This window comes from Halichoerus grypus, chromosome 10 (genome assembly GCF_964656455.1).
Source record: "Halichoerus grypus chromosome 10, mHalGry1.hap1.1, whole genome shotgun sequence".
NCBI lineage: Eukaryota > Metazoa > Chordata > Mammalia > Carnivora > Phocidae > Halichoerus > Halichoerus grypus.
In genome coordinates this window covers 19,364,944-19,387,633 of record NC_135721.1, presented here as the reverse complement: position 1 = coordinate 19,387,633, position 22,690 = coordinate 19,364,944, and the positions used below count along the sequence as shown (strand labels likewise).

General features: G+C 50.8%; 1 protein-coding gene across 3 annotated transcripts in view; it reads left to right on the top strand.

Annotated features, from left to right (window-relative positions):
* The window catches only part of ADCY3 (adenylate cyclase 3), a 78,505-nt gene that overhangs the window by 14,945 nt on the left and 40,870 nt on the right, over window positions 1–22,690 (top strand). For all 3 annotated transcript variants that reach the window (XM_078056052.1, XM_036086137.2, XM_036086136.2), the window contains exon 3: window positions 21,634–21,783. In XM_078056052.1, coding sequence (XP_077912178.1) covers window positions 21,634–21,783 — 150 coding nt within the window. The remainder of the gene's footprint in view (window positions 1–21,633; window positions 21,784–22,690) is intronic.

Sequence of the window (22,690 nt, the reverse complement as noted above, 5' to 3'; positions counted from 1 at the left end):
CTAAGAGGCTGCCCAGCCTACCTTGTCGCAGGACACACGTGTTAGAAGCATCAAAGCTTCTACAGCTCTTCTTTAAGATTTGGTGGCGAGGGTGGTCTCTACTCTTGGAAAATTAAGGTATCCAACCTTCAGGAAAGAATTAGAGTCACCATAGATAGTGTGATGTAGAGGAACGCACTGCTGCCGGGTGGCGGGACAGCTCTGTGGAGACTGTCGGAATGTTCCCCTGCCTGGCAGGTTGTCCAAGGGACCATTCAGCTGGGGACTGCTGCTCACGGCTGGAGGGTGAATTTGCCAACCCGGGCTGCCCGCGGCCCCTGGCCATGACCCTCTGCAGCCTGCACACCCCTATGCTGTCTCCTTTCTCCGTTGCTTCTCTGCCCCCGTGACCCGCCAGAACAGCCAGGATGAGCACGATTTCCAAGTTAACCAGAGCCTGACCCGTCCCCTTCTTTGCCCTCTTTTCCTGCAGGGATGCTGCATGTGGTATTGATTACCTGGATTGTATAATTTCATTTGTATGTCTGCTGATGGGCATCTGTTGTCCATCTAGCTAGTCATTTATCTTTTCACTCAGCCAAACACCTGTGGCTCTGGATCCATGTTTGTGCAAAGTGCTGGGGCTACAGCGATGAGTCACCTGGGGTCCTGCCTACAAGGGGCACCCAGCTTGGTTTATTAACACCAAAAAAATGGTCTGAATATGGGCATGGCACAGAGCAATCCCTCCATAAATATTTGTTGAATGCTGATGCATGAATTATTAGGTCGAATCACATGAAATCACCAATATCCAACTATTTTCAATCTGTAAAAAAATATATATATATATATATATATTTCATATGGTTCAATCTAATATAAAGGTAATAAATGTGCCCATTATGGAAAGCCTGGAAAATACTAAATAGTATAGAAAAATATTACCCATGATATTATCCCTCAAGGATGCCTACTGGTAACATTGGGCCTCTTTTTATACATCGATAGATATGAAGATTGATTTTCCTCTGTGTTGTGTGGAATGCTTGTTGTAAGAAATGATTTGACCCAGGCAGGAGTTATAAAAAGTAACAGTGAAAACCCCCCCTTCCTGCCCCTGCTCCCCTTCCCGCCCCTGCTCCTCTTCCCAGAATCGACCATCGCCAAGTGTTTGGTGTGTGTGTACTTCCAGAGAGCTTTCTATGAATTTGCATATTTATGTGAATATATGCACACTTAGGATTGAGAGATTATTTATACGTTTATGCAAATCACTGAAACGAACTCCGCGCTAACGCTCACCCGCTCCTGTCTGTCAGCCGGGTTCCCTCCCGAAGTGGGGACATCCACCTGCGGCCTGCAGCCCTTTCCTCCTCCAGCCGGGAGGGCCCGCCCGAGGTCCACACTGGGGCCTCTCGTGTGCAGGTGTGGCTGCTCCTGGAGCTGAGGAAGAGTCAGGCTGCTGTGCCGAGCTGCTCCTGCCAGCCTCCATGTGACACAGCAAGGAAGACTCCCTCTGGGTCCCCCAGAGCAGCAAGGCCCAGCCCAGCCGGCGGATGACGGAGGTGGGGGTGGCCGGGGGTGGCTGGCGGCATCCCAGACGCACCTGCTGTGGCCCTGGTCCCCAGTGGTTTATTCCCTGGGACACTCAGAGGCGCCCGCATCGACACAAATCAACTTGCAGGGCAAAAGAGAGAGAGGGTGGCACTTTGTGCAGAAGGAGGCGGGGCCAGGAGGAGGGGAGCCGGGCTAGGAGCAGAACATCCAGGGCTTTGCTGGAGAGCTGGGGCTCTCTAGTACCCACATTTCTGGCAAGCGCTGACATCCTTTGTGTTTCTGACTTCGCCTGTTTCACCACTGTTTTGTCAGGGAACAGGAGTTGAGTTCAAACACTCTGTGGGTGGCCCTCTGTGGGTGCTAGGGTCTTAGGCAAGCCCTCTGATGTTACGGAGGTTGGTTTGCTCCTCCCTAAGTGAGGAGGATAGAGGGGCACATACCTGATGAGGAAGAGCCAAATGCAACACCAGATGCTGGTGTTCCAGGGCTGGATCTGCCACTTAGCAGCTCTGTGGTCTTGGCCAAGTTGCTTAGCCTTGTCTGGGCCTTCTTTATTAAGCCTCGGAATGAGGGACCATAGGTAAAGCTCTCAGAGCAGCGCTTACCTCGTAGGTTTGCTGTGATGATGGTGACCGGCCCGCTGGGTGGTGGCAAGAACTGTATGAGACCATGAGGAAAGTACTTCGTAAACCACAAAGCCCTGTTCACATGCAAGTGTTACTATATGTTTATCTGTAACCATGTTAAACCAGAAAATGTATCCCTGTGGAGAGGTGCTAAACTGCATTTTGCTGGAGCGGAATTTGCAAATTGAGCTGAGTTGAGGTTTGCGTCTAAGAGGATCTTGTTCCTGCTGCTTTCTGTCCCCTATTTCACATGTTGCTTCTGACAGGCGGGGAGGGCCTTGGAGAGGTTACGGTTTCCAGAGAGAAAATGCCGAGGCCCAGAGGGGAAGTCACTTGCCTGAGGTCACACAGAGATGGTGTCACGGCCCCTATCTGTAGCCTTAGTCTCCTGGCTCCCAAGCCAGTACTCTTCTACCCGCTCAAAGAAGGGAGCTGATGAACACGTGACACCTGTTGATGTGGTGAGGTAGGGACCTGTAACAGGTACAGGAAATGGGAGATGGAGGGTCTGTTCTGAGTATCCTGTGTGGCTCTGTTCCAGGAACTTACGTGGAGATGGGAGAGCTTCAGAGGGCTGGGGGTGGAGGGGTAGGTGGGCATTGGGATATGGGGTGACAAGGGCGAGTGAGGGGTTAGTGGGGTGTTACGAGGAATTCATTCAAGTGGAAGGCTACTGAGTATGTGGCTGTGTGAGGAAGATGATGTGAACAGGAGGTGGGGATGGAGGGAAGGCAGGTGACCTAGTGTGGGCACATTTGAAGGGGGTGGTCTGGAGTTCTGTGCCTTGAGAGAGTTTCCAATGTGAAACTGGGGTGGCCTCAGGCGTCAGATTTTTGCTGGGGAACTGCTCTCGGTTGCATGGTTGATCTTGCTTTTGTTTTCCCAATCTTGGGAATTATTTGCTGCCCTGGGGCCGGGGCTCTCTCCCCAGAGATCTGGAGCCAGGAGCTGTGAGGTTTCCTGGGACGTGATTACCTGCCCCTGCTCCCCTGGCTGTATAAGAAGGAAGTCAGAGGCTGGTGCGGTTTTCCCCCCAACTCCTGAGAGGCTGTATTGAGAGAGACTGATCTGAGAGTAAATACCCTTAGAGGTATTTCCTCTGGCTGAGAATAATTGACTTAATCTGCAATGTGGCTCATTTTTCCCTTTGGAAATAAGAGAGCTGCTGCCTGACTCACTCCTTCGTAAGATACTGTTGCTCAGCTTCTCCCTCAGGAAAGTCTCTCATACTCTTTACTTTTACTCCCAAGACAGAGAGAGCAGGGTCCAGCACCTTTCCTTCTCCTGGGTATGAGGGTGGGGCTCATCCCAAATTGACTGAAAGGATGTCCTCAAGCCCTCAAAGGGCCACTGTGACACACAAGACTTGTGAGGGTACAGAGAAAAAAACCTCTTTCTGCCTCGATAGGGAGAGGGCTCATGGAGGAGGCCTTCCTGAGCTGGGCCATGAAGGGTGAATTCCACTGTGAGCTCTGTATTAAGAGGCAGAGGCAATTTTTGGTGAGCAGTGGTCTAGAGGATAAACACACACACACACACACACATATATATATACTAACAGAGATCCTTTGGAGAATTGGGTGAGATAGTAAGAGAAAAGTAGAAGGTAATTTAGGATCTGAGGTGGAGGACCTAGACAGCTATTTGAGATAGACTTGACTGCACTCTGTAGTCAGTGGGGAGTAGTGCAGTCCCAGAAGGGAGGACAGAAAAAATATTTGAAGTAATGTCCAAAACTGTAAACCCACAGTTTAAGAAGCACAAGACAATTCAAATAAATACAAAAACTAAAACTAAAGAGAATCACATAGGACGCCTGGGTGGCTCAGTCAGTTGAGAGTCTGCCTTTGGCTCAGGTCATGATCCCAGAGTCCTGGGATCAAGTCCCGTATGGGGCTCCCTGCTCAGCAGGGAGTCTGCCTCTGCCCCTCCCTGCTGCTCGTGCTCCCTCTCTCTCTCTCTCTTTCTCAAATAAAATCTTAAAAAAAAAAAAAAGAATTACATCAAGGTGCATCATAATCAAATTGCTTAGTACTAGTAATAAGGAGAAACTAATAAAAACCAGAAAGAAAATGAAAAGACATATTACATAGAGAGGAAAGAGAATGATAGCAGATGTCTGGTCCAAAATTATTCTAAGGCAGAAGACAGTAGAACTGAAAGATAAAAATTATCAACCTAGAATTCTATAGCCAACAAAAATATCCTTCAGAAAATGAAGGTGAAGTACTTTTTTGGGGGGGGTGCCTGGTTGACTCAGTTGGAAGAGCATATGACTCTTGATCTCAGGGTCATGAGTTCAAGCCCCACACAGGGGGTAGAGATTACTTAAATATTTCTTTAAAAATACTTTTTAAAAGATTTATTTATTTTAGGCAGTGTGCACATGAGAGAGCATGTGCGAGTAGGGGAGGGCAGAGGGAGAGAGAATCTTCAGACTCCCTGCTGAGCATGGAGCCTGACGTGGGGCTCGATCTCATGACCCATGAGATCATGACCTGAGCTGAAACCAAGAGTCGGACGCTCAACCAAGTGAGCCACCCAGGCACCCCAAGAAATACTTCCTTTTTATAGACAAACTAAAGAAAATTCATCACTAGCAGAACTATACTACAGAAAGTATTAATGAAAGTTTTTCAGGCAAAAGAAAAATGTACTGGACAGAAATTTGGATTGCACAAAGGAATGAGGAGATCCTAAATGATAAATATGTGGGAAAATATGAAAGTTCTTTTTTCCTCATTTAATCTCTTTAGAAGACTGTCTAAAACAAAAATATGAAGAATGCACTGTGGAGTTTATAACATAGAGGCAAGATGTAGGACAACAGCACAAGGGACAGTAGGGAAGAAATGACCATATACTGTTGTAATTCTCTTATACTTTAGGTAAAGGAATACTTGAAGTGTAAATTAGAGGTGTGTATTGTAATTATCAGAGCAAACATTAAAAAAGCATAACATAAGTGGCACATAAGCCAATAATGGAGATAAAGGAGAATGATAAAATCAAAAGATAGCAGGAAAAGAAACAGAACAAATGAGGCAAATAGACAATCAATATGGTAGTTTTAAATTCAGCCATATTGATGAAAATATTAAGTATATGTGATATAATGACTCCATTAATAAGCAGATATTGTCAGATGGATAACAGAAAGAACCAACTACAAGCTATTGTAAAGAAACCCATATTAAATGTAAAGACACAAATAGATTAAAAGTAAAGGATGGATGGGGCGCCTGGGTGGCTCAGTTGGTTAAGCATCTGCCTTCGGCTCAGGTCATGATCCCAGGGTCCTGGGATCGAGCCCCACATTGGGCTCCCTGCTCCACGGGAAGCCTGCTTCTCCCTCTCCCACTCCCCCTGCTTGTGTTCCCTCTCTCGCTGTGTCTCTCTCTGTCAAATAAATAAATAAATCTTTAAAAAAAAAAAAAAAGTAAAGGATGGAAAAAGATATCCCATGCAAACATTAATCAAAGGCAAGGTGGATTGGGTGGCTCTGTTAGGGGATACATAAAGACAATGAGACTTTGGAATATGGAATATTACCAGGGACAAAGAGAGACATTTCATAATGATAAAGGAGACAATTCATCAAAAATTCATCATAATCCTAAATACATATGTACCTAATAACAAAGCTTCAAAATACATGAAGCAAAAACTGACAGAACTGAAAGGAAGAATAGACAAATGCATAATATTTGAAGATTGCATCATTCTTCTGTTACTGGTAAAACAGACAAATTAGTAAATATATGGAACACTTGAACAATCTGAACAACCAGCTAGACCAAAGTGTTTTATAGAACCTTCCACCCTACAGAAAATGCATTATTTTCAGGTGCACTGAAATGTTCATTAAAAAATGATTAAAAGCATACAACAAAGTATGTTCTGACAAAAATTATGGATTGAAGTAGAAATAACAAATGTATCTTGAAAAATCACAAAATATTTGGAAATTAAACTGATACCTAAAGAACCCATGGGTCAAGACAGAAATCACAAGAGACATTAGAAAATGTGTTGAGTTAAATGAAAATATACCAAAACTTGTGCAATGTAGGCAAAGTAGTACTAAGAGGGAAATAAAGAAGGTCTAAAATCAATTACGCTTCCACCTTAAGTAGAAAAATCCAGAGTAAGAAGTAGGAAGTAATAAAAACAATAACAGAAAGTGGTGGACAAATAATAAAAATCAGTGGATTCGAAGCTGGTTCTTTGAAAAAGCCCAAATTGATAAATCTCTAACTAGATGATCAGGGAAATGAGAGCAGATACAAATTACAAATACCAGGAACGGAAATGGGAAAATGACTCTAGGTCCTACAGACATTAACAGAAAAATAAGATGTTATTATCTATTATCTAACTACTATATGCCAACAAATTTGACAACTTAGACAAATGGAACAAATTACTTGGGAGACATAAACTACCAAAGTTGAGTGTTCTATATCCATTAAAGAACTTGAGCATGAACTTAAAAACCTTCTCCAAAGAGAACTCCAGTTCCACATGGCTTCAATGCTGAATTCCACCAAACAAAAGTGAAATAATATCAATTCTACACAAACTGTGCTGGAAAACAGGAGGGAACATTTCCCTACTCATTTTATGAGGTCAGCATTCCCAGATAGCAAAACGAGAAAAAGACGTGGGAAAAAAAAGATTACAGGCAAATAGCTCTTGTTGTGTATGTAAAAATCTTTAATAGAACATTAGCAAATAAAACCCAGCAATATGTAAAAAGAGTAACACATTAATGATCAGTTAGGGATTTTCAAAGGAATGTAATGTTGTTTTGACATGTTAAAATCAATTGATATGACTCAACATATTAGACTAAAAAGGAAAATTCATGATTATTTCAATAAATGCAGAAAAAGTACTTGACAAAATTCAACACCCATTTATGGTAAAACGTCTTCACAAACTAGGAATAGAAGAAAATTTCTTTGACCTGAGAAAAAGCAGCTCTGAAAAACCTACATCATATTTAATAATGAAAATCTGAATCCTCTCCTCCTAAGCAGATTTGGCTTTATGGGCACGTGACTTGTGCAGTCTTGAAATTCTTGATGTTATCTTTGACCTTGTGTTTTGTAGTTGAAGTCTACTGGGACAGTGGAACATGCCCGTGTGCAGAGGAAATATGCACAATATGTGTGTCTTCCATTCTTTGGCCCATTTTCATGTAGTGTTTGCAGAGCTCCAACAGCATGAATTCTGGTGAACTCCTAGTGTCTGGGAGTTCAGCAGGGTGCAAAACAAGTACAAAGTAAATGTGTTGCATCTACAACTAAGTGGAGATCCTGACAACCCTGAGGGGCCATGCTTTCTGTTCAAACTAGAACTTGATTCCAATGCAGAAAGAAGTTCAGTAGCATTCTAAGAACGTCTTCTCTTTATTACCCACGTTGCTTCCCTGTGTCAGCCAACCATTTAACGCAGAAATTGATGGCATAGAAGGAAAGGGAAAGATAGAAACCATTGTTCCTTTTCTTTTCAGGCCTTCATTAGTAAGCTGAAGTTAGTATTAGTAAAGTGTGTGCATATCAAATGAAATAAATTTAGTTTTGTACATATGTACATATGACGCCGCCAGCAGGGGCTTCCCAGTCGGAGTGGGTAAAGGGGCAGGAGAGGGACTGAGGCCTCTGACCGAGCAGCAGGTCCAGGGCTCTGGACTGCTGCAAGCTTGCCGTCCTGCCAGGACACGGCGGACTTGGGGAGAGGGTGACAGCAGTGGGAAGACACCAAAAGCTGCATGGGGGTGTGGGGGGGGCAACTTGAGGGAACATCGGGGTGAACCTTATAGGACAAGGCTAAGGGCCATGAAGTTGCATTTATTTTTTTATTTTGTATTTTTTCTGAAGTAGGCCCCACACCCAGGGTGGAGCCCAACGAGGAGCTTGGACTCTCAATCCTGAGATCAAGACCTGAGCTGAGATCAAGAGTCGGACACTTGGGCGCCTGGGTGGCTCAGTTGGTTAAGCAACTGCCTTCGGCTCAGGTCATGATCCTGGAGTCCCTGGATTGAGTCCCGCATTGGGCTCCCTGCTCGGCAGGGAGTCTGCTTCTCCCTCTGACCCTCTTCCCTCTCGTGCTCTCTGTCTCTCATTCTCTCTCTCAAATAAATAAAAATCTTTAAAAAAAAAAAAAAAAAGTCGGACACTTAACCAACTGAGCCCCCACCGGCGCCCCATGAAGTTGCATTTAGATAATAAAATGCAGCAGTAAGATTATACTTCAGTCTAGTGGTTCCCAAGTAGGACAGGCCGCACTGGGATCCCCTGGGTGCGATTCGTTCAGAATACAGCTTCCTGGTCCTACCCTGGCTGGAGCCTGGGCATACAAGGACAGACAGGTTTGGGAACCACTGATACTCCTACCCTGCCAGGTGATGAAAAGACACTCAAGGGGACTTAGGAAGCTGGAAAACTGGGAATAAAGTTCAGGGGCAATGCTGGGGATTTAGTGTGCCTAATCACAATAGCTGACCTTTCCTGAGCCTTTGTCCAGCATGGCATGAGGTAGGGTGCTTGACTCCTATAGTCTCATCCAATTATCCCAACCCACCCTGAGGCAGGACCGTTTATTCTCGTGTCACAGAAAAGGGAGCCAGCTCAGCGGTGGTGACTTGCGCAGGTCACAGCCCCCGGCGACAGGGGCAGGATTCAAGCTCCGTGTCTAACTGCCATGGTACTGGCCCCGAGCGGTGCCTCACGGAGGGAAGGAAGGCGGGGGGCAGATGGTCATTGGGGGCCCGCAGAGGAGGATGCCATGGGAGCGTGGTGCCCAGGTGGTGAGCTGGGAGAGGTGCGGCAGCCACGGGGGGCTGAGATGGCAGCACCGACGACGGGCTTGCGTCCCACTCTTGGCCCGAGAGCGCCCCGATCGGGACTCTTGGGTGTCAAAAGCATAAGGCCGATAAGTGGGAAAATTAGGCAAAACCCAATGGAAATATAGTAAAAGTCAGGAACTTCTCAGGAAGCGGGGGGCTGGTTTTAGAACTCTTTTGGAAGCCTGGAAAATGTGGGTTCCCAGGCTGGGAAAAATCCCCGCCGGGTCCGTGGCAGTGGCCAGTCTCTGAGGGGGAGGATTGGATGGTGGCTCCCGCAGGTGGAAGAGCGTTTGAGGGCAAGAGGAAGGAAACTGGGTGGTTGCAGAGGAGATCAGCCCAACAAGTGAGTCGTGTGGCGTCATTTGCGAGGGATGGTCGGGTTGATGGCGATGGTCTGGCAGAGCCCCCGTGGCCGGTGGCGGTGCCGTGTCCATCAGCTGACGTGGCACCCTCCGAACCGATTATAGTCACCTTGTCAGCCGGACTCACCCTGGTCCCTGAGGGAAGGCTCATCTGAGTGAGATGGTGATTCTGTGGGGACAGCCTGAACCGGTTCTGCTGATAATGAGAATGCATCCTTGGTAAACGTTGGCACCAAACGATGAGGGACAAATGACTGGCTTGGCAGAAAGCTGCGCACTGATCTCGGGGCAGGCAGAGCATCTTCTCCCTTCATTCCTGGGGGCCGTGACCCTGCGGTTCCCAATTCCTGCATTTCACAAAGCAGAGCAGGAGGGCAGAGGGTGAGGCCATTGGATTCTGTGCCCATGTCTTGTGGGAGGACCGTCGGAAGATTTCTCTTCCCAGCTGATCTTTCGAAAGATCCGGTGGGAGGCGAAGCGTGTCCCGTAGAAACAGGTGCACAGAGAGGAGATGCTCAGGGGGCTCATGGACCGGATGCGGAGGCTCTGGGGCGGAGCTGCTGTCCACGGGGTGTTTATGGAGGGCGTTCCTAGGGCAAGGAGGGCATGTCCGTGACGAGGAGCCTCTGTCCCAAACGGTCCCCAGCTCTGCTGGTGGTCAGGGTGTTCCAAGTGAGTGGACCTTCCAATGGGCACGTGGTCTTTATTTTCTCTTCACAAAGAGATTCGCAATAGAAAGATTATATGGCAAAAGAGGACAAGAGAAGTTGTCCTAAATCCACAGCCCCACCCCACCCCCACAAGATAACCACTGCTGACGTTTCGGTGTTTCTGCTCCTGCCCTGTCTATCTCGTTCTGTGAGATCAGAGTGTGGCTGCATATTTAAACCTTTTTTTTTCCTCCCAATAATTTATCTTGCAGGTATTTCCTCTTCAAGAAACGTAGGGGAGAGTGTGGTTGCTCAGGCATGGGGCTCCCAAGGAAGGCTCTGTGGAGGAGGCAACGCTTAGCTAGATTTTAAGGGAAGGGTGGAAGGGGTGGGGGGCATGGGGGGAATTTCACATGGGGTGCTTCTCACATCGGGGCACGTAGGGGGTGTTTGCCTGCTGTATTTGAAGCCTCAGGGTCTTAGCTGTGGAGGCAGCCTTTCTCTTCTCCCTTCATCCCCCTGTCTATTCGTCCCTGTGCCCGGCAGACATTGAGCACCTCGTATGTGCCCGGGGTTTGTTGAGTGCCTGGGACATGGTGGTGATCAGAACAGATCTTGTCTCTGCCCCGCTGGTGCGTATAACATAATGGGCAGACACGTCTGTTTTACTGAAAGGCAAACATTTAAAGGCAGTAACACGAAGGGGGGCTTTTCTGGACTAGAATGCCAGGTCCACATGCCCTAGCAAGGTCAGATGGGAGGCTTCCTCCCAGATGCTTTAGTGGGAAAGTTTGAGAGCTCTCGAATGTGGGCCACAGCCTGTGCTGAGGCCAGATGTGCCTGGTGGGTAACACATCGGGGAAGTCAGCTTGGCTAGAGCAGGTATGTTACATCAGGGACTTGGGTGCGGGGGGGGTGGGGTGGGATGGATATTTAGAAAAATTGATTGGGGCCAAAGTAGGTAGGACTTTGAGTGCCCAAATGAGGATTTTGAATTTTTACCTTTTAGATGGTTGGAAGCTACTGATGTGTTTTGATCAGGAGGTAGCACTTGCAAAAAGACAATTTTGGAAGATTCCTGTGTTACCAGGGGGTGGATCGGCAGGACCAGAGAGGGGCCCCAGAGAAGTCTGTGCCCGGTCCTGGGGGAGGGGGGATGAGGAAGACCCAGAGAGACCAGATGGGATGAGTGACCCACTGGAGCTGCACAAAGGACCACCCACCCAACAGGGAGAATGGGCTAGTGTGGGTTCAGGCATTCAGCAAAGGTTTCCTGGGGTGTACACGGTGTTGGGTGCTGGGTTCTAGTTATCTGGGGTGCACGGTCCCTGCAAAAACCCATGGCAAGGACTGAAGGCAGGACCATTGAACCGGCATTTGCAGATGGAAAGCCTCTCCATGGGTGTGGCTTTGAACGTAGAGATGCTGGTCAGACGGGGAAGGGCAGTGAGGAGGTGCGGTCTCTTGGCGTGAGCAGTGAACATTGGAGAGTCAGCAGACAGAAGAAAAATAGGTGATGGGCCCAGGGAGGTGATGGGAAGCAGTCATGTATGTTTGGAGTTTGGTTTACAGAACCAGGAAAGTGGGAGGATCTCGGCTTTGCTTTCATATTTGAACAGTGATTTGTAGAAGAGACACACCCAGAGGTAGAGAGTGTGCAATGCAGATTCCTGGGCCTCAGCAGGCAGGTGGGACCCAAGAGTCTCCCATGCTTCACCTGGTCCCCTGGGAATGCCAACGCACTTGGCTCAGAAGCACTGAGCTGGAGAAATAGCAACTGAGTAGTAAGCCCTGAAGGGCTGTGTTGAAACCAGTGACTTAGAAAACCATCCCGGCTGTCCCTGGACAGGCTCTGAGGGGCTGCAGGGAAGAAGGACCCCTGAGGAACACCTAGGAAGCACAGTGGTAGAGAAGGGGATGGGGTCCCCAAGGAGAAGGAGCCATGGCTGGTTTCTGCAGCTTGAGAAGCTGCAGAAAGTTTCACTCTCAAGATCTGAGTCATTCTGAATTGAGAGGCAGGAAGTTCTGGAATCCTAAGAGCTTGCTCTCTTCCATGGGGCAAAGACTGATGTTTTTGTGTGATTGGGGATCTCCCTGCACATTTCCATGTGCTGGGTTTATGTGATGGTTCTGTTTCCGGAATTCTAAAAATCTTCTGTCTGCAAATTATGTGCTCATATTCCTGTACATTTGTTCTCGAGTTCATTCAAAGACAGTTCCAGAAAGTCAGCATCTATGCATTAAATGCAGCTGGTATTGCTCAGAGGTAACAAGACCAGAGCAGGCACCGTGGAGCCCTGTGGTCATTCTGCTTACTCCCATGAACGTATAATTATTTCTTGCCTTTTTTTTCATTTAACATTGGTCATCAGAAATTGGCTTAAATGTTCTTTACCATCCAGAGTCCATATATTAAAACGTCTGTAAAAGCTCAGTGTTGTGTGTGTGAAAGCCCACAACCAAGTTTGCCAGATCAAGTTTTATTCCCTTGTAGGGGCCTTTGCTGACCTACCCTTTCTCCATCAGAGTCAGTCTGTGCTTCCTCTCTTTCCAGTAGCTTCTTTATCCCTGCTAGAGTTAAGCTCTTGAGGTCATTTTTTTTTTCCTACTGTCAAGGACCCAGCATGGGGCCCCACCGTTCACTGAGACATCAGTGGGGTTGAGTTTTTTTAAAAAAGGATCTGAAGCCAAACATGATTAAATGTTTTAAAATAGGTTCTTTAAGTAAAATCGGAATTATTTGGCCTGGAGAAAAAGACCAATGTGACTAAGTAATGGGGTCACATCAATAAGAGGAAACACCGAATGCTGTGACCAGATGTTTTCTGTCTCTATAGCAAAGACTCTGGAGGAGGCGGGGGAAGCTTTTGATTGAGTTCTGTGGTTCTTAAGCATCTGGGCTAACAGACCCTTTTGAGAATCTGTGAGAGCAATGGACTTGCTCCCCCAGAAAAGGGTGAAACATTTGCCCCTAATTTTAGGGGTTCACTGACTCCCCCTATCCTAGTCCCCAGACTTCAAGTGAATAATCCCTGGGTCAGTATAAAATGTTAGGTGTGAGATGTTCATTCCTGTGTCTCCTCCTACAGAGAGACAGACAGGATGACCTCCTCTGGTCTTCATTACCCTCCCCCAGTGACATGGGCCTTCTTTCCATCATGCGTGGGTTTATCAAGATATCGTGTCCTTATGTTCAACGAGTATCAGTAACATTTTCCTTTTAGCCCCAAGGCCTGTGACTGACATAAACATCTGCTTGCTCACGTCTTTGTCCTCAGAGTTCATTACTGTGCAGTAAAAAAGCTTAAGGAAATTTTCACGTGAATCCTCAGGAATCAGAAAGGAAGAAGGCATTGTTCTAGCCCAGGTTTCCTGACCTTGGGTCTATTGACACTTGGGGCTGGGTATTTATTGTGGGGACTGCTGTGTGCATTGTGGGATGTTCAGCAGCATCCCTGGCCTCCACTCGCAGATGCCCCTGCCCTTGGGGGCTTGCTGTGTCCCGGGCGGGGAGAAGCATCAAAAGGTAAGGTGGGGGTGTCCCCTGGAAAAGAGGCATATATTCTCCAGCCAGGATGCTTTTTCTTCTGAGTCTTCCCATGGCTGGGTCTTTTTTGCTATTCACATCTCAGCTTCAGTGCTCCTGCTTCAGGGACACCTGTCCTAACCACCAACCCGCCCCTGAGTGGCACGCAGCGACATGTTCCTCACTTGCACATGCATGGTGTGGCCGGGGGGTGGCTGCTTTGGGCTGGGTTCAGCTGGCTTGGGCTCCAGGTGTAGCTTGGGTTTTACGGGGCCCCCACGGGTCCCTCGTTCTGTATCACTGCACATCTTGGTGCATATTGTTCTCATGGCAACAGCGGAAGAGGACGTGCGGGCATATCTCAACATTCACTCATGTCATACGTGCTGACATCCATTTGGGCCAAAGCAGATCCCGCGGTCAGAGTCAGCAGGAGGGAAGAGTCTCAGTGAGGCAGTGGCCAGGGTGTGGCCGTAGGACACTTGTCCAGGGGAGTGAAGAATGGGGGCCAGCCGTCTCCCTCACCTTCTGATCTAAAGCAGCTACCGTCACTTTATCATCTTTATTCCCTGCTGAGCTCTGATACTCTTGTTGTTGAATTATGTTTCTTTTGTATCTACCAGCAGGGACTTTTTCTGCCCTATTCACTGCTACATGTCAAGCAGCTCCCTGGCACGGGATGGGCATTCACTAAATCTTGAATGAATGAATGAATGAATGAATAGTTCTGTTTGGGGGATGGGGGTGGTAGTGTTGGAGCTGGGTCTTGGGATCGTAACCATAACAGGTATGTGCTGGGTGTTTGACCTGGGTTACATCGGAGGATCATCACGTATGGCCCTCCACAGGCCAGAGCAAAGGCAGGATGTTCTGGTTAGAGCTGTAGAGCCCTGACATAGCACATCTTCTTAGAGGATTGGCGAGAGGTCCAGCCAGGTAGATGAAACGAGTGACACTAGAACCCAGTTGTCAGGACTGCCATGTTCCACACCTGTGGGGGAGCCATCAGGTCAGAGTCTGCAGAGTGGTGCCCCTGGGGTTGTGCAGTGCACAACCTGAGAAGCCATTCTGGCAACGCAGCAGATCATGAGGGACCTCATGTAACATGTCAGGTTGGCTGGGTGCCTATTCTAGAAGTTGTCTTTGTTTTGGACGAGGGTGGACATTGAGCGTCTTTTAGCAGAGGCGTGTCCAAGCTATAAAACAAGTCGGAAGCTTCTAGAGGTCCTCTTGTTTTGAGGCACATGGTGGAAACTTGACAGATGCCGAGCTTGGAAGGGCAGCTCAGTGGTACCCTGAAGCTCGAATCTTGAATTGTGCTGAGTAGGGTTGTATTTGCTGGAGACCCCAGACATCTCCTGGCACAGAGATGCTAGAGTTAGCTGCAGGGTAGCATGAGAGAGCCCCCCGCCCGCCGTTGTCTGCAGACCTCCCCACCTGTGTAGATGCTTCAGGTCCTTTCTGGGTTCTGTGCTCCCCATGGGCCCCCAGCGCCTTGGACTTCACCCAGCCTCTGCTGAGCCTCGTCACAACTCAGCTAAGTAACGTAGGGAAAGCCTGGACTCATGCTCAGGTACTGTGCTTGCTGGTTGGGGGCGAGGCCAGCAGGGATCTGCCCCCCGGGCCGTATAGTCTGGCCAGGCTGCCTTCTGATGTTCAGTCCCCTGGGTTGGGGGCAGGTTTTTATTAGCGTCTTGAAACTCGAACCCTGTGCTTGTAGGGGGTACAAAAGAGGAAGGAGATCTGAGCTCCAGTGTGAGCACCGTCAGGAGATCACAGCCTTGTAGCCTCGTGTCTCCGGATTCAAGTCTCTCCCACAAAGTGAGAATACGAACTTCACTTGTTGTGACAAGTAGGCAGGACCATGAACGTGGAGGCTCTGAGCAAACTCTGTTTGCTGGTTACTGGTACCGCCAGTAGGCGCCAATTTCCCAGAGTCACTCAGGACGTGTCCCCTGGGAGCTGGCTTTCTCGTGAAGTAAACAGAGTAAACGGACAAACAAGAAAAGGATGGGGGAATGCGAAGTGCAGAGACTTCTCTGCAGGGTCTTAAATAGGAAAATGTTACAGAGAGTAAGGGGGGTGCTCAGGGCAGGCCTCTGGGAGGAGGGGATATAGCAGGGCCCTGACTGATGAGGACCAGCTGCAGTCTGCAGAGAGCTCCGGAGGGGGGCGCCCCTGGGCACCGTGTGGGGCGGCTGCAGGCTCTGGCCCGGCTTCCTGGGGTTGGGGAGGCTGGTTGCCAGCAGATACGCTGCTCCCTCGCTCCTTCCTGCCCCGCGGCTCCTTGGAGACTTTTGTTTGTTTGTTTTTTCCAAAACATCTAAGTTTGTTTTAATGAACAGAGGCTCCGACGTGGTCTTCCCCTGACACAGAGCATCCCGGGGTCTCTGAGGGCGGCTGACAAGGACGTTGACGTCCCAGCGCGACTTTCTCTCTCTGGGTTTCTTCTCCCCAGTTCTGGAGTGTTCTGGAATCCCCAGGCCGGACTGAGCCTATGGGGAGGGGTCGGCCTAGGCAGGGGAGGCACCAGCCCTCCTCCGATGGGATGACTTCTTTTTTAAAGCCCTGCTTCGAGCGGTCCCGTGTCCCCGTGGACTGTTAGAAATGTACAGGATACTGTGATTCATCAGATTCCAAGGGGAAGGGTTTTGTAAAGGAATTTTCTCACGACTGTGTGTCTGAGCTGGGGTATTACAAACACTTCATCTGGCTGTCATGGGTTAGATGAAGCTGTCGTCTGAATGGTTACCCACTTGGGAGATTCATTCATTCTCCTCATTATTTTAAAAATCTCGTGTTTAAAAAAAAAAACAAAAAACAGTTCTTTTGCAGTGAGACTGCTGCCCAGTCTCTCTCACTGGAGAAAGGCGGCCACTGGGGTAAGAAGAGGTGACTTTGGTGGCACCCCAGAGCAGGGCTTCTCAGGCTCATTGTGGCGGGGGGAGTCACCCCGAGACTGAAGCCTGGTGTGGGGCATCCAGGGGAACAGGCTCACGGTGGCACCACGGCCCCCCACCTGAGTCCCCCAAGGAGCCAGGGGCCACGCATCAGGGCTCCTGCTGGCCTTCGGAGCTGCTTCCCCAGGGCAGGTGTCCTGTGTGCGAACCCTGCCGTTGGAGCGCGCCCCCCAGGCAGTCACTGTGGACAGTGGTGGAGAGGAGAAGCCTTCCTGCCATGCTGCCGTGCTCGGGGGTCGCTGAGTGCAGTGTCCGAGCCAGTCTTTGTTTCTGAGACCTGCGTCGTCTTGAAGCTGTGCGACACCTCCCTGACCCAGTGTGACACCTCCCTGACCAGTGTGACTGCCACCCATCCGGCCTCTGTGCTCTTTGCAGGCTCAGCCTTATCCTCTGGATGTTTCCTGCAGGGGACGGTCTCCCCAGCTGTCCTGGCCTGCACAGTCCCCAGCAAAGTGACCGAGCCTCGTTCCTCTGTTCAGAGGCTGGGGTGGGAAAGAGTTGGGGTGCAGCGGAGGCGATATTGACTTGAGGGCTGGGTCCCAGGGAGATCATGAGGCTGGGAGATCAGGTCTGGGATGGTTTCTGGTCTGCTCCTCTGCTGACCAGAGGCTGAAGGGGTCGGGGTGAGGGGCGAGTTGTGACGTGGTTGCACTACCTCAGGTGGGTCTGGGGAGCACGGGGGAGGGGAAGGAGGCAGGGGCCCGCGGGGGGAAATGGGGGGCTGAGCGGGGCTCTTGGGGAGGAGGAGGGGCCTGCCAGGTGGGCCAGGTGTAGCTGGGGGGGCGGTACAGGGAAGGCAGCCCTGGAGGGAGAAGAGAGACCCTCCCCCGCTACCCTGGGTCCTGGAGCCCCAGGAACTTACTCTAGGACAGCAGAGCTCAGGGCGCAGCATGAAGACACCCATTTGTCCCAGTCACATGAGAGACACAGTTCAGACTCTCGCCAGGGTTCACGTTGTCCCTGGGTCTACAATTCTTAACCTGTAGCGGGAAGCAGGACTCACGGATGTGTTTTAGAGAAACGACAGCCTCCCTGCTTACCCCACCGTGTCCTCCCTGGACCTGGGCCGCCTCCCGCCTGCGGTGGCCCTGGGGGCAGGGACAGCGTCTCAGTCACCGTGGACTCCTCGGTGCCGGCACCGTGCAGGGCTCGCCGTGCGAGGAGTGAAACTCGTTTTTTCCACATATCGAGGAGCACATCCATTCTGCTAAGTGAGACGTGTTTATAAATGTGAAACGGGGAATGTCTGCATTTTAAGAGCTTAGAGGTACGGCTGTCACGTACGCCGCTGTGCACACTTGTGCACGTACCGCTTGCTTTCGGGGTATAAATGTGAACGGCTCCCGCAAGACGGCAGGTATCTGGGTGGTGGTTTTAGTTTTCAAAATGTCCCATATCCTTTCTGGGGGGAGGTGGGGTTACCATATGTAAGTAGGCCGGGGTGCTTGCAGGATGGGGCTCTGCGTCATGGAATAGAAGAGATGAGCGTGGGAGCAACCCTGTCCCCTGGCTCTGAGCCCTCGCTCCGTCTCCGTTCCTTCTCCTGTAAAATCGGAACAACACGGCCGGTCTTGAGTGGATTAAACAAGATGAGGCAGGTCAAGCATGTGCCTGTGTCCGGGACCTAATGTGATGTGAGGTGATATCCCAGGCAAGGAACTAAGGCTGGGAGGAGAGTTTCCTGGCCCTGGCCTCACATCAGGCCACATAGTGGGGTTGGGGTCGGCCGGGAGCATTGGAGACCACTGCCCACCCCCCCATCACCTGAGTCCCCCCAGGGGTGGAGCCGGCCAGGCGACCATCACCCAGGTGGCTGTGTTGCTGTGTGTTTTGCATGTTGAGAGCCTCTCCCATGAGCAGAGCAACTCCTCGCTCCCAAACCTTCCTCCCCGCTAGTGGACCCTGGCTTCCTGGATGGAGGTCTCCTTGGCTTAGCAGCATCGCCCGATCGGATTTGTGCCCTGGACTTGGAGGCGGAGAGTCACCTGTAGGGCCCTGGCTAATCCTCCCGCCGCTTGCTGCCTGGCACCGGGGGATTGCTGAGCTCCTTCCAAGCTGTGGAGCTATGGCTGCGTGGAACAGAGGGGTTGGGCAGGAACAGAGCAACAGCAACCCTGAGGACCCTTTCTTTAGTCGAGGCAAGTTTAGAGAATTAAGGGAGCTCTGAGAATCCCACAGCCTGGGGCTCCTGGGAGAATTCTCTAGAAAGGAATAAGCTCTCTGGGAGGCAGAGGGAGAATTCCCTGGCATGGGAGGGACCTATAGGACCCACATGAGTCTCTAGCATGTGGCCCAGTAGTGGCCATTTGGCTCCATGTCCCTGCACACGTGAGCTGAGAGCGCAGGTCAGGAAGGGGTGGGCAACGCCCTCTGTAATTTGGGGTGCTCAGGGGACAGGAGGCAGTGTGACCGACCCGTCCTTGCCTTTCCTCCAGCCTTTCCAAGGGGTCCTCTCCAGGCCCAACCTTCACCCTCTGAAGTGAGGGGTCAGGACTGCAGGGACTTTCGAGAGGAGTTAGCTCTCAGCTCACAGATGGTGAAGGAGGGGCTCAGAGAAATTACTGATCTACCAGGTTGCCCATCCAGTGAGGGGCAGCGCCACAGGCCAGGCCGCCTCCTGCACCTGTTTTCTGCACCTCCAAGTAGAAAGCGAAAGGGGAGCTTATTTTGAAATAGGCAGAGTTCAAGGAAGGGAGTGCTGCCCCATAGAAATGGTCTCCAGGTGCAAGCCGAACCTGAATCCTGTTCTCCTTGGATAACCGTTTTTGGTGGAGGTTGGTTGGAAGCTTTCCCACTGTAGTTGCTCTCTGGCTGTCTGCAGAGCAGGTGTGGTTTTCTTAGGCGGGCAGCCTGGTGGATCATGACAGCAGGAAGCCTGACACAGTCTTAGCGCTCTACACTTTACAGAGTCTGTTCCGTCCACCCCACCAGGTGGTCAGGCACGGCCTGTTGTGGGGTAAGGAGACCCCTGAGCGTGAAGCTCTGTCCCTGGCCTGGTGTGGCAGCCCAGGCTGGTTGTGGCCAGGGCCAGAGATGGGCCTGTGGCCCCAGGGCAGCTTGCCTCGTCGGGAGCCTCTGGTTGGGAGTCGTGGACACTGGTAGGTATGGGGCCCAGACATGCGACTCCTCAATGTGCAGCTATTCCCTTGCCCTCCAGGACCCAGAGCCCATAAGGCCGGAGACCCTCGGCCTTGGTGACTGCTGTATCTGGACCCCGTGTGAGCTTTGGCAAAGTGCAACTGCTCAGTGAGGATGCGTGAGGTACACCCTGACCTTGTCGACTAGCTTCCTATACCATGAACTTGGGGCCGGGCAGATTTCCAAGGCTATACAGTCCCCAAAGGGAGGTGGCCTCTGGGCTGGTAGAAGTTCCTGGACCTCAGGCCAAGACTGGCTTTCAGACTCAGCGTGGTCTGTGTGATTTGCTTTGACTCAACATAAATTGGCAGCTCTTTGGACTATCCGGTATTTAATAAGTGGCCTGAGGCCATGTGGATACTGACCGCTCAGGTGGGAATGGCCTATCATGCCCAAGCAGAAGTGCAAGAGATGTCCCATGGGATTTTGAAGTCGCCCACTTGCCGCATGAATGGTGTAGGCAGTGGGGGCTACCCAGACCCGAGAACACAATGAGGTGTTAGTTGCTGGAACCAGCCATCAAAGGAGCTTGTGAAATCTGCATTCGATGACCAGTATCAAGACACGCCTCACCTACTAACAAATTCATTATTCAGCGGGCCTTTGCTGAGTGCCCAGGCCTGCGGGAACTTTCTGCTGGGGGCGGTGGGTCAGCACTGATCAGCCCTGATGACACAGAATTAGAGAAGAATATGGTGTAACTGAGAGTCCCCAGAAAATTCACGTCAGAGTTAACCTCTCTTATTGTCTATTAAACCATCTTGTTCGAAGATCTAAAATTGACTTCCCTGCATTTTTCAACTATTCAGAAAATATTGTACTTTTCTAGGAGAACATTTTCTTTCTGTAGGTCTGGAAATGAAGAACTCTTCTGCCTCCCTACCCACATCTCAACTACAAACTTCTGCCTAAACCACACCCTTCAGAGGAGGGGTCTGGCCTCCCCTGGTGGGACCTCAGGGAACCAAGGTGGGGAGGGTGTGAGCTGGCCTCCGGGAATGGGAGGGGCCGGGCCTGGAAATGGGCCTCATAGGAGCTGGAGAAGCGGGAGAAGCTAGAACCTGGTCCAGCCCCAAATGGGACCCAGTCAGGGTCAAAGACTGTGGCCATTAGCCACAAGCACCAGGAAATCAGATGTGGTTTGGATGTTCGGGTCCATATCCAAGGTTACCTGTGGCAGGAGGCAGTCAGGTCTGTGGTCCCAGCAGCCTGTGGAAGCCGGCTGGGGACTATAGACAGCTAGGGGAGCCTCCAGGAGGCTAAGGATGGAGGAACAGACCCTCAGTGCCCAAGAAGGCCTTTGTGCCACTGTACCGAGCTTGCAAAACAGATGTCTGGTCCCCACAGCTGCCCTTTCCCCTTCCTGTAGCTTCCTCGTGGGACCCGGGTACTGGTACTGGCAGGTGGGTTGGCTGAGGGGGTGCGTGTGAATCCCTGCACCACGTGTAAGGCAGTGTGATGACTCGGGTCAGCGCAGGACTGCTGCATGGCCCCTGGGACCTTCCACACAACCTGCAGCTTTCATACGCTCCTGGCTAGTGGGTCTGGGATTTGTACACTCTCCTGCCCCGCTAATCAGCACAGCAGCTAAGGGTAACTAATAGGTCCTCAGTAAGTGGTGGTTGAACAAATAAGTGAGTGAGTGAACGAATGAATGAATTGGGTAGCAGAGGGACTGCTCAGGCCACACAGATGGACGGGATTGGCCAGTTTAGCTGTGGTGTGAAGCAAGAGGGGAGAACAGCCCCTCAACTCAACCAGCCTTCCAGGCGCGGGCCTCACCCGCCCGTGGTAAGTGGGGCAGGGTCTGCTCCAGGGACCTAAATACCCCATCGAGGGCAGAGGCTCACCGGGGCCCTCCCTGGACACCAGGCAGCCCGGGGTTTGATTTTCGTTACCACCTTGTGCCCCCCTTCTCCATCCCTCCTCCTGAGCACGTGCCTTCCTCATTGTCCTTTTCTCTCCTCCTCGGGGCACAGATCCTGGCCAACGTCTTCCTCTACCTGTGCGCCATCACCGTGGGCATCATGTCCTACTACATGGCGGACCGCAAGCACCGCAAGGCCTTCCTGGAGGCCCGCCAGTCGCTGGAGGTGAAGATGAACCTGGAGGAGCAGAGCCAGCAGCAGGTGAGGCTCTTTCAGGGTGGCCCCAGGGCAGTCTGGGCCCGGGGTCGGGGGCCGTGGCTAGAGAGGGGCTGGGGGTGTGGGGGCCAGTGCGGCAGCCCCCCCGGGTTTGGAGTTCACTGCCAGGGTCAGGTGTTGGCTGCCTGCTGGGCCTCTCGCCCTCAGAGGGCTCCTCCTGACTTCAGGGAGTTTCTCTCGCCGGAAACTCCCTCCTCTCTCTTCCTCTGTGCTTGACCTAAACCTCCCCTCCTTCTGTTTTGTTTTGTTTTATTTTCCCCTGTAATTTAAAACTTTTTAAAGAACTACGCTGATCCAAGCAGTCACCAATAACTCCCTGTGTTCCTCTCAGGCTAAAAAGTTCTGTGTGTTTATTTTGAATGCTTTTTCCCCGCGGGCATCACTTCAGGTCCACCCTCCTCTGCCCACCTTTCTGGTTCTGCGGCCCGCTGGCCCTGCGCACCTGCCACGGGCCCGGCGCTGGGTCTCTGCAGCCACGGTGGGCCCAGCCGTAGCGGGGGCCTTCCCGGTGAGGACCCCCAGTCCATTCCCCTCCACCCAGGGCGCTAAGTTTCCTTCACGCTCGGGGCAAGTTCCTGCTTCCTTCACGCTCGGGGCAGGTTCCTACTTCCTTCTCCTTCTAAGTCATTGATGAAGAAGTAAAACCAGCCCAAACCCCGGGGACCCTGCTGTTTACATTTTTCCACGGAGAGAAGTGCGTACTGTCCCTGCTGTTTACTGGCTTTATTCCAGCCCAATCCACCCAGTTCTCATGTGATTCAGTCTTTTAAATAGTTTCTGGTTTGGATTCATCTCAAATGCCTTTCAAAGGTCTGTAGAAATTACATCTGCCAACTTCCTGTTATCCATAGGTTTATTTCCCCCTAACAAACAAACTCAATAGGCTGAAAAT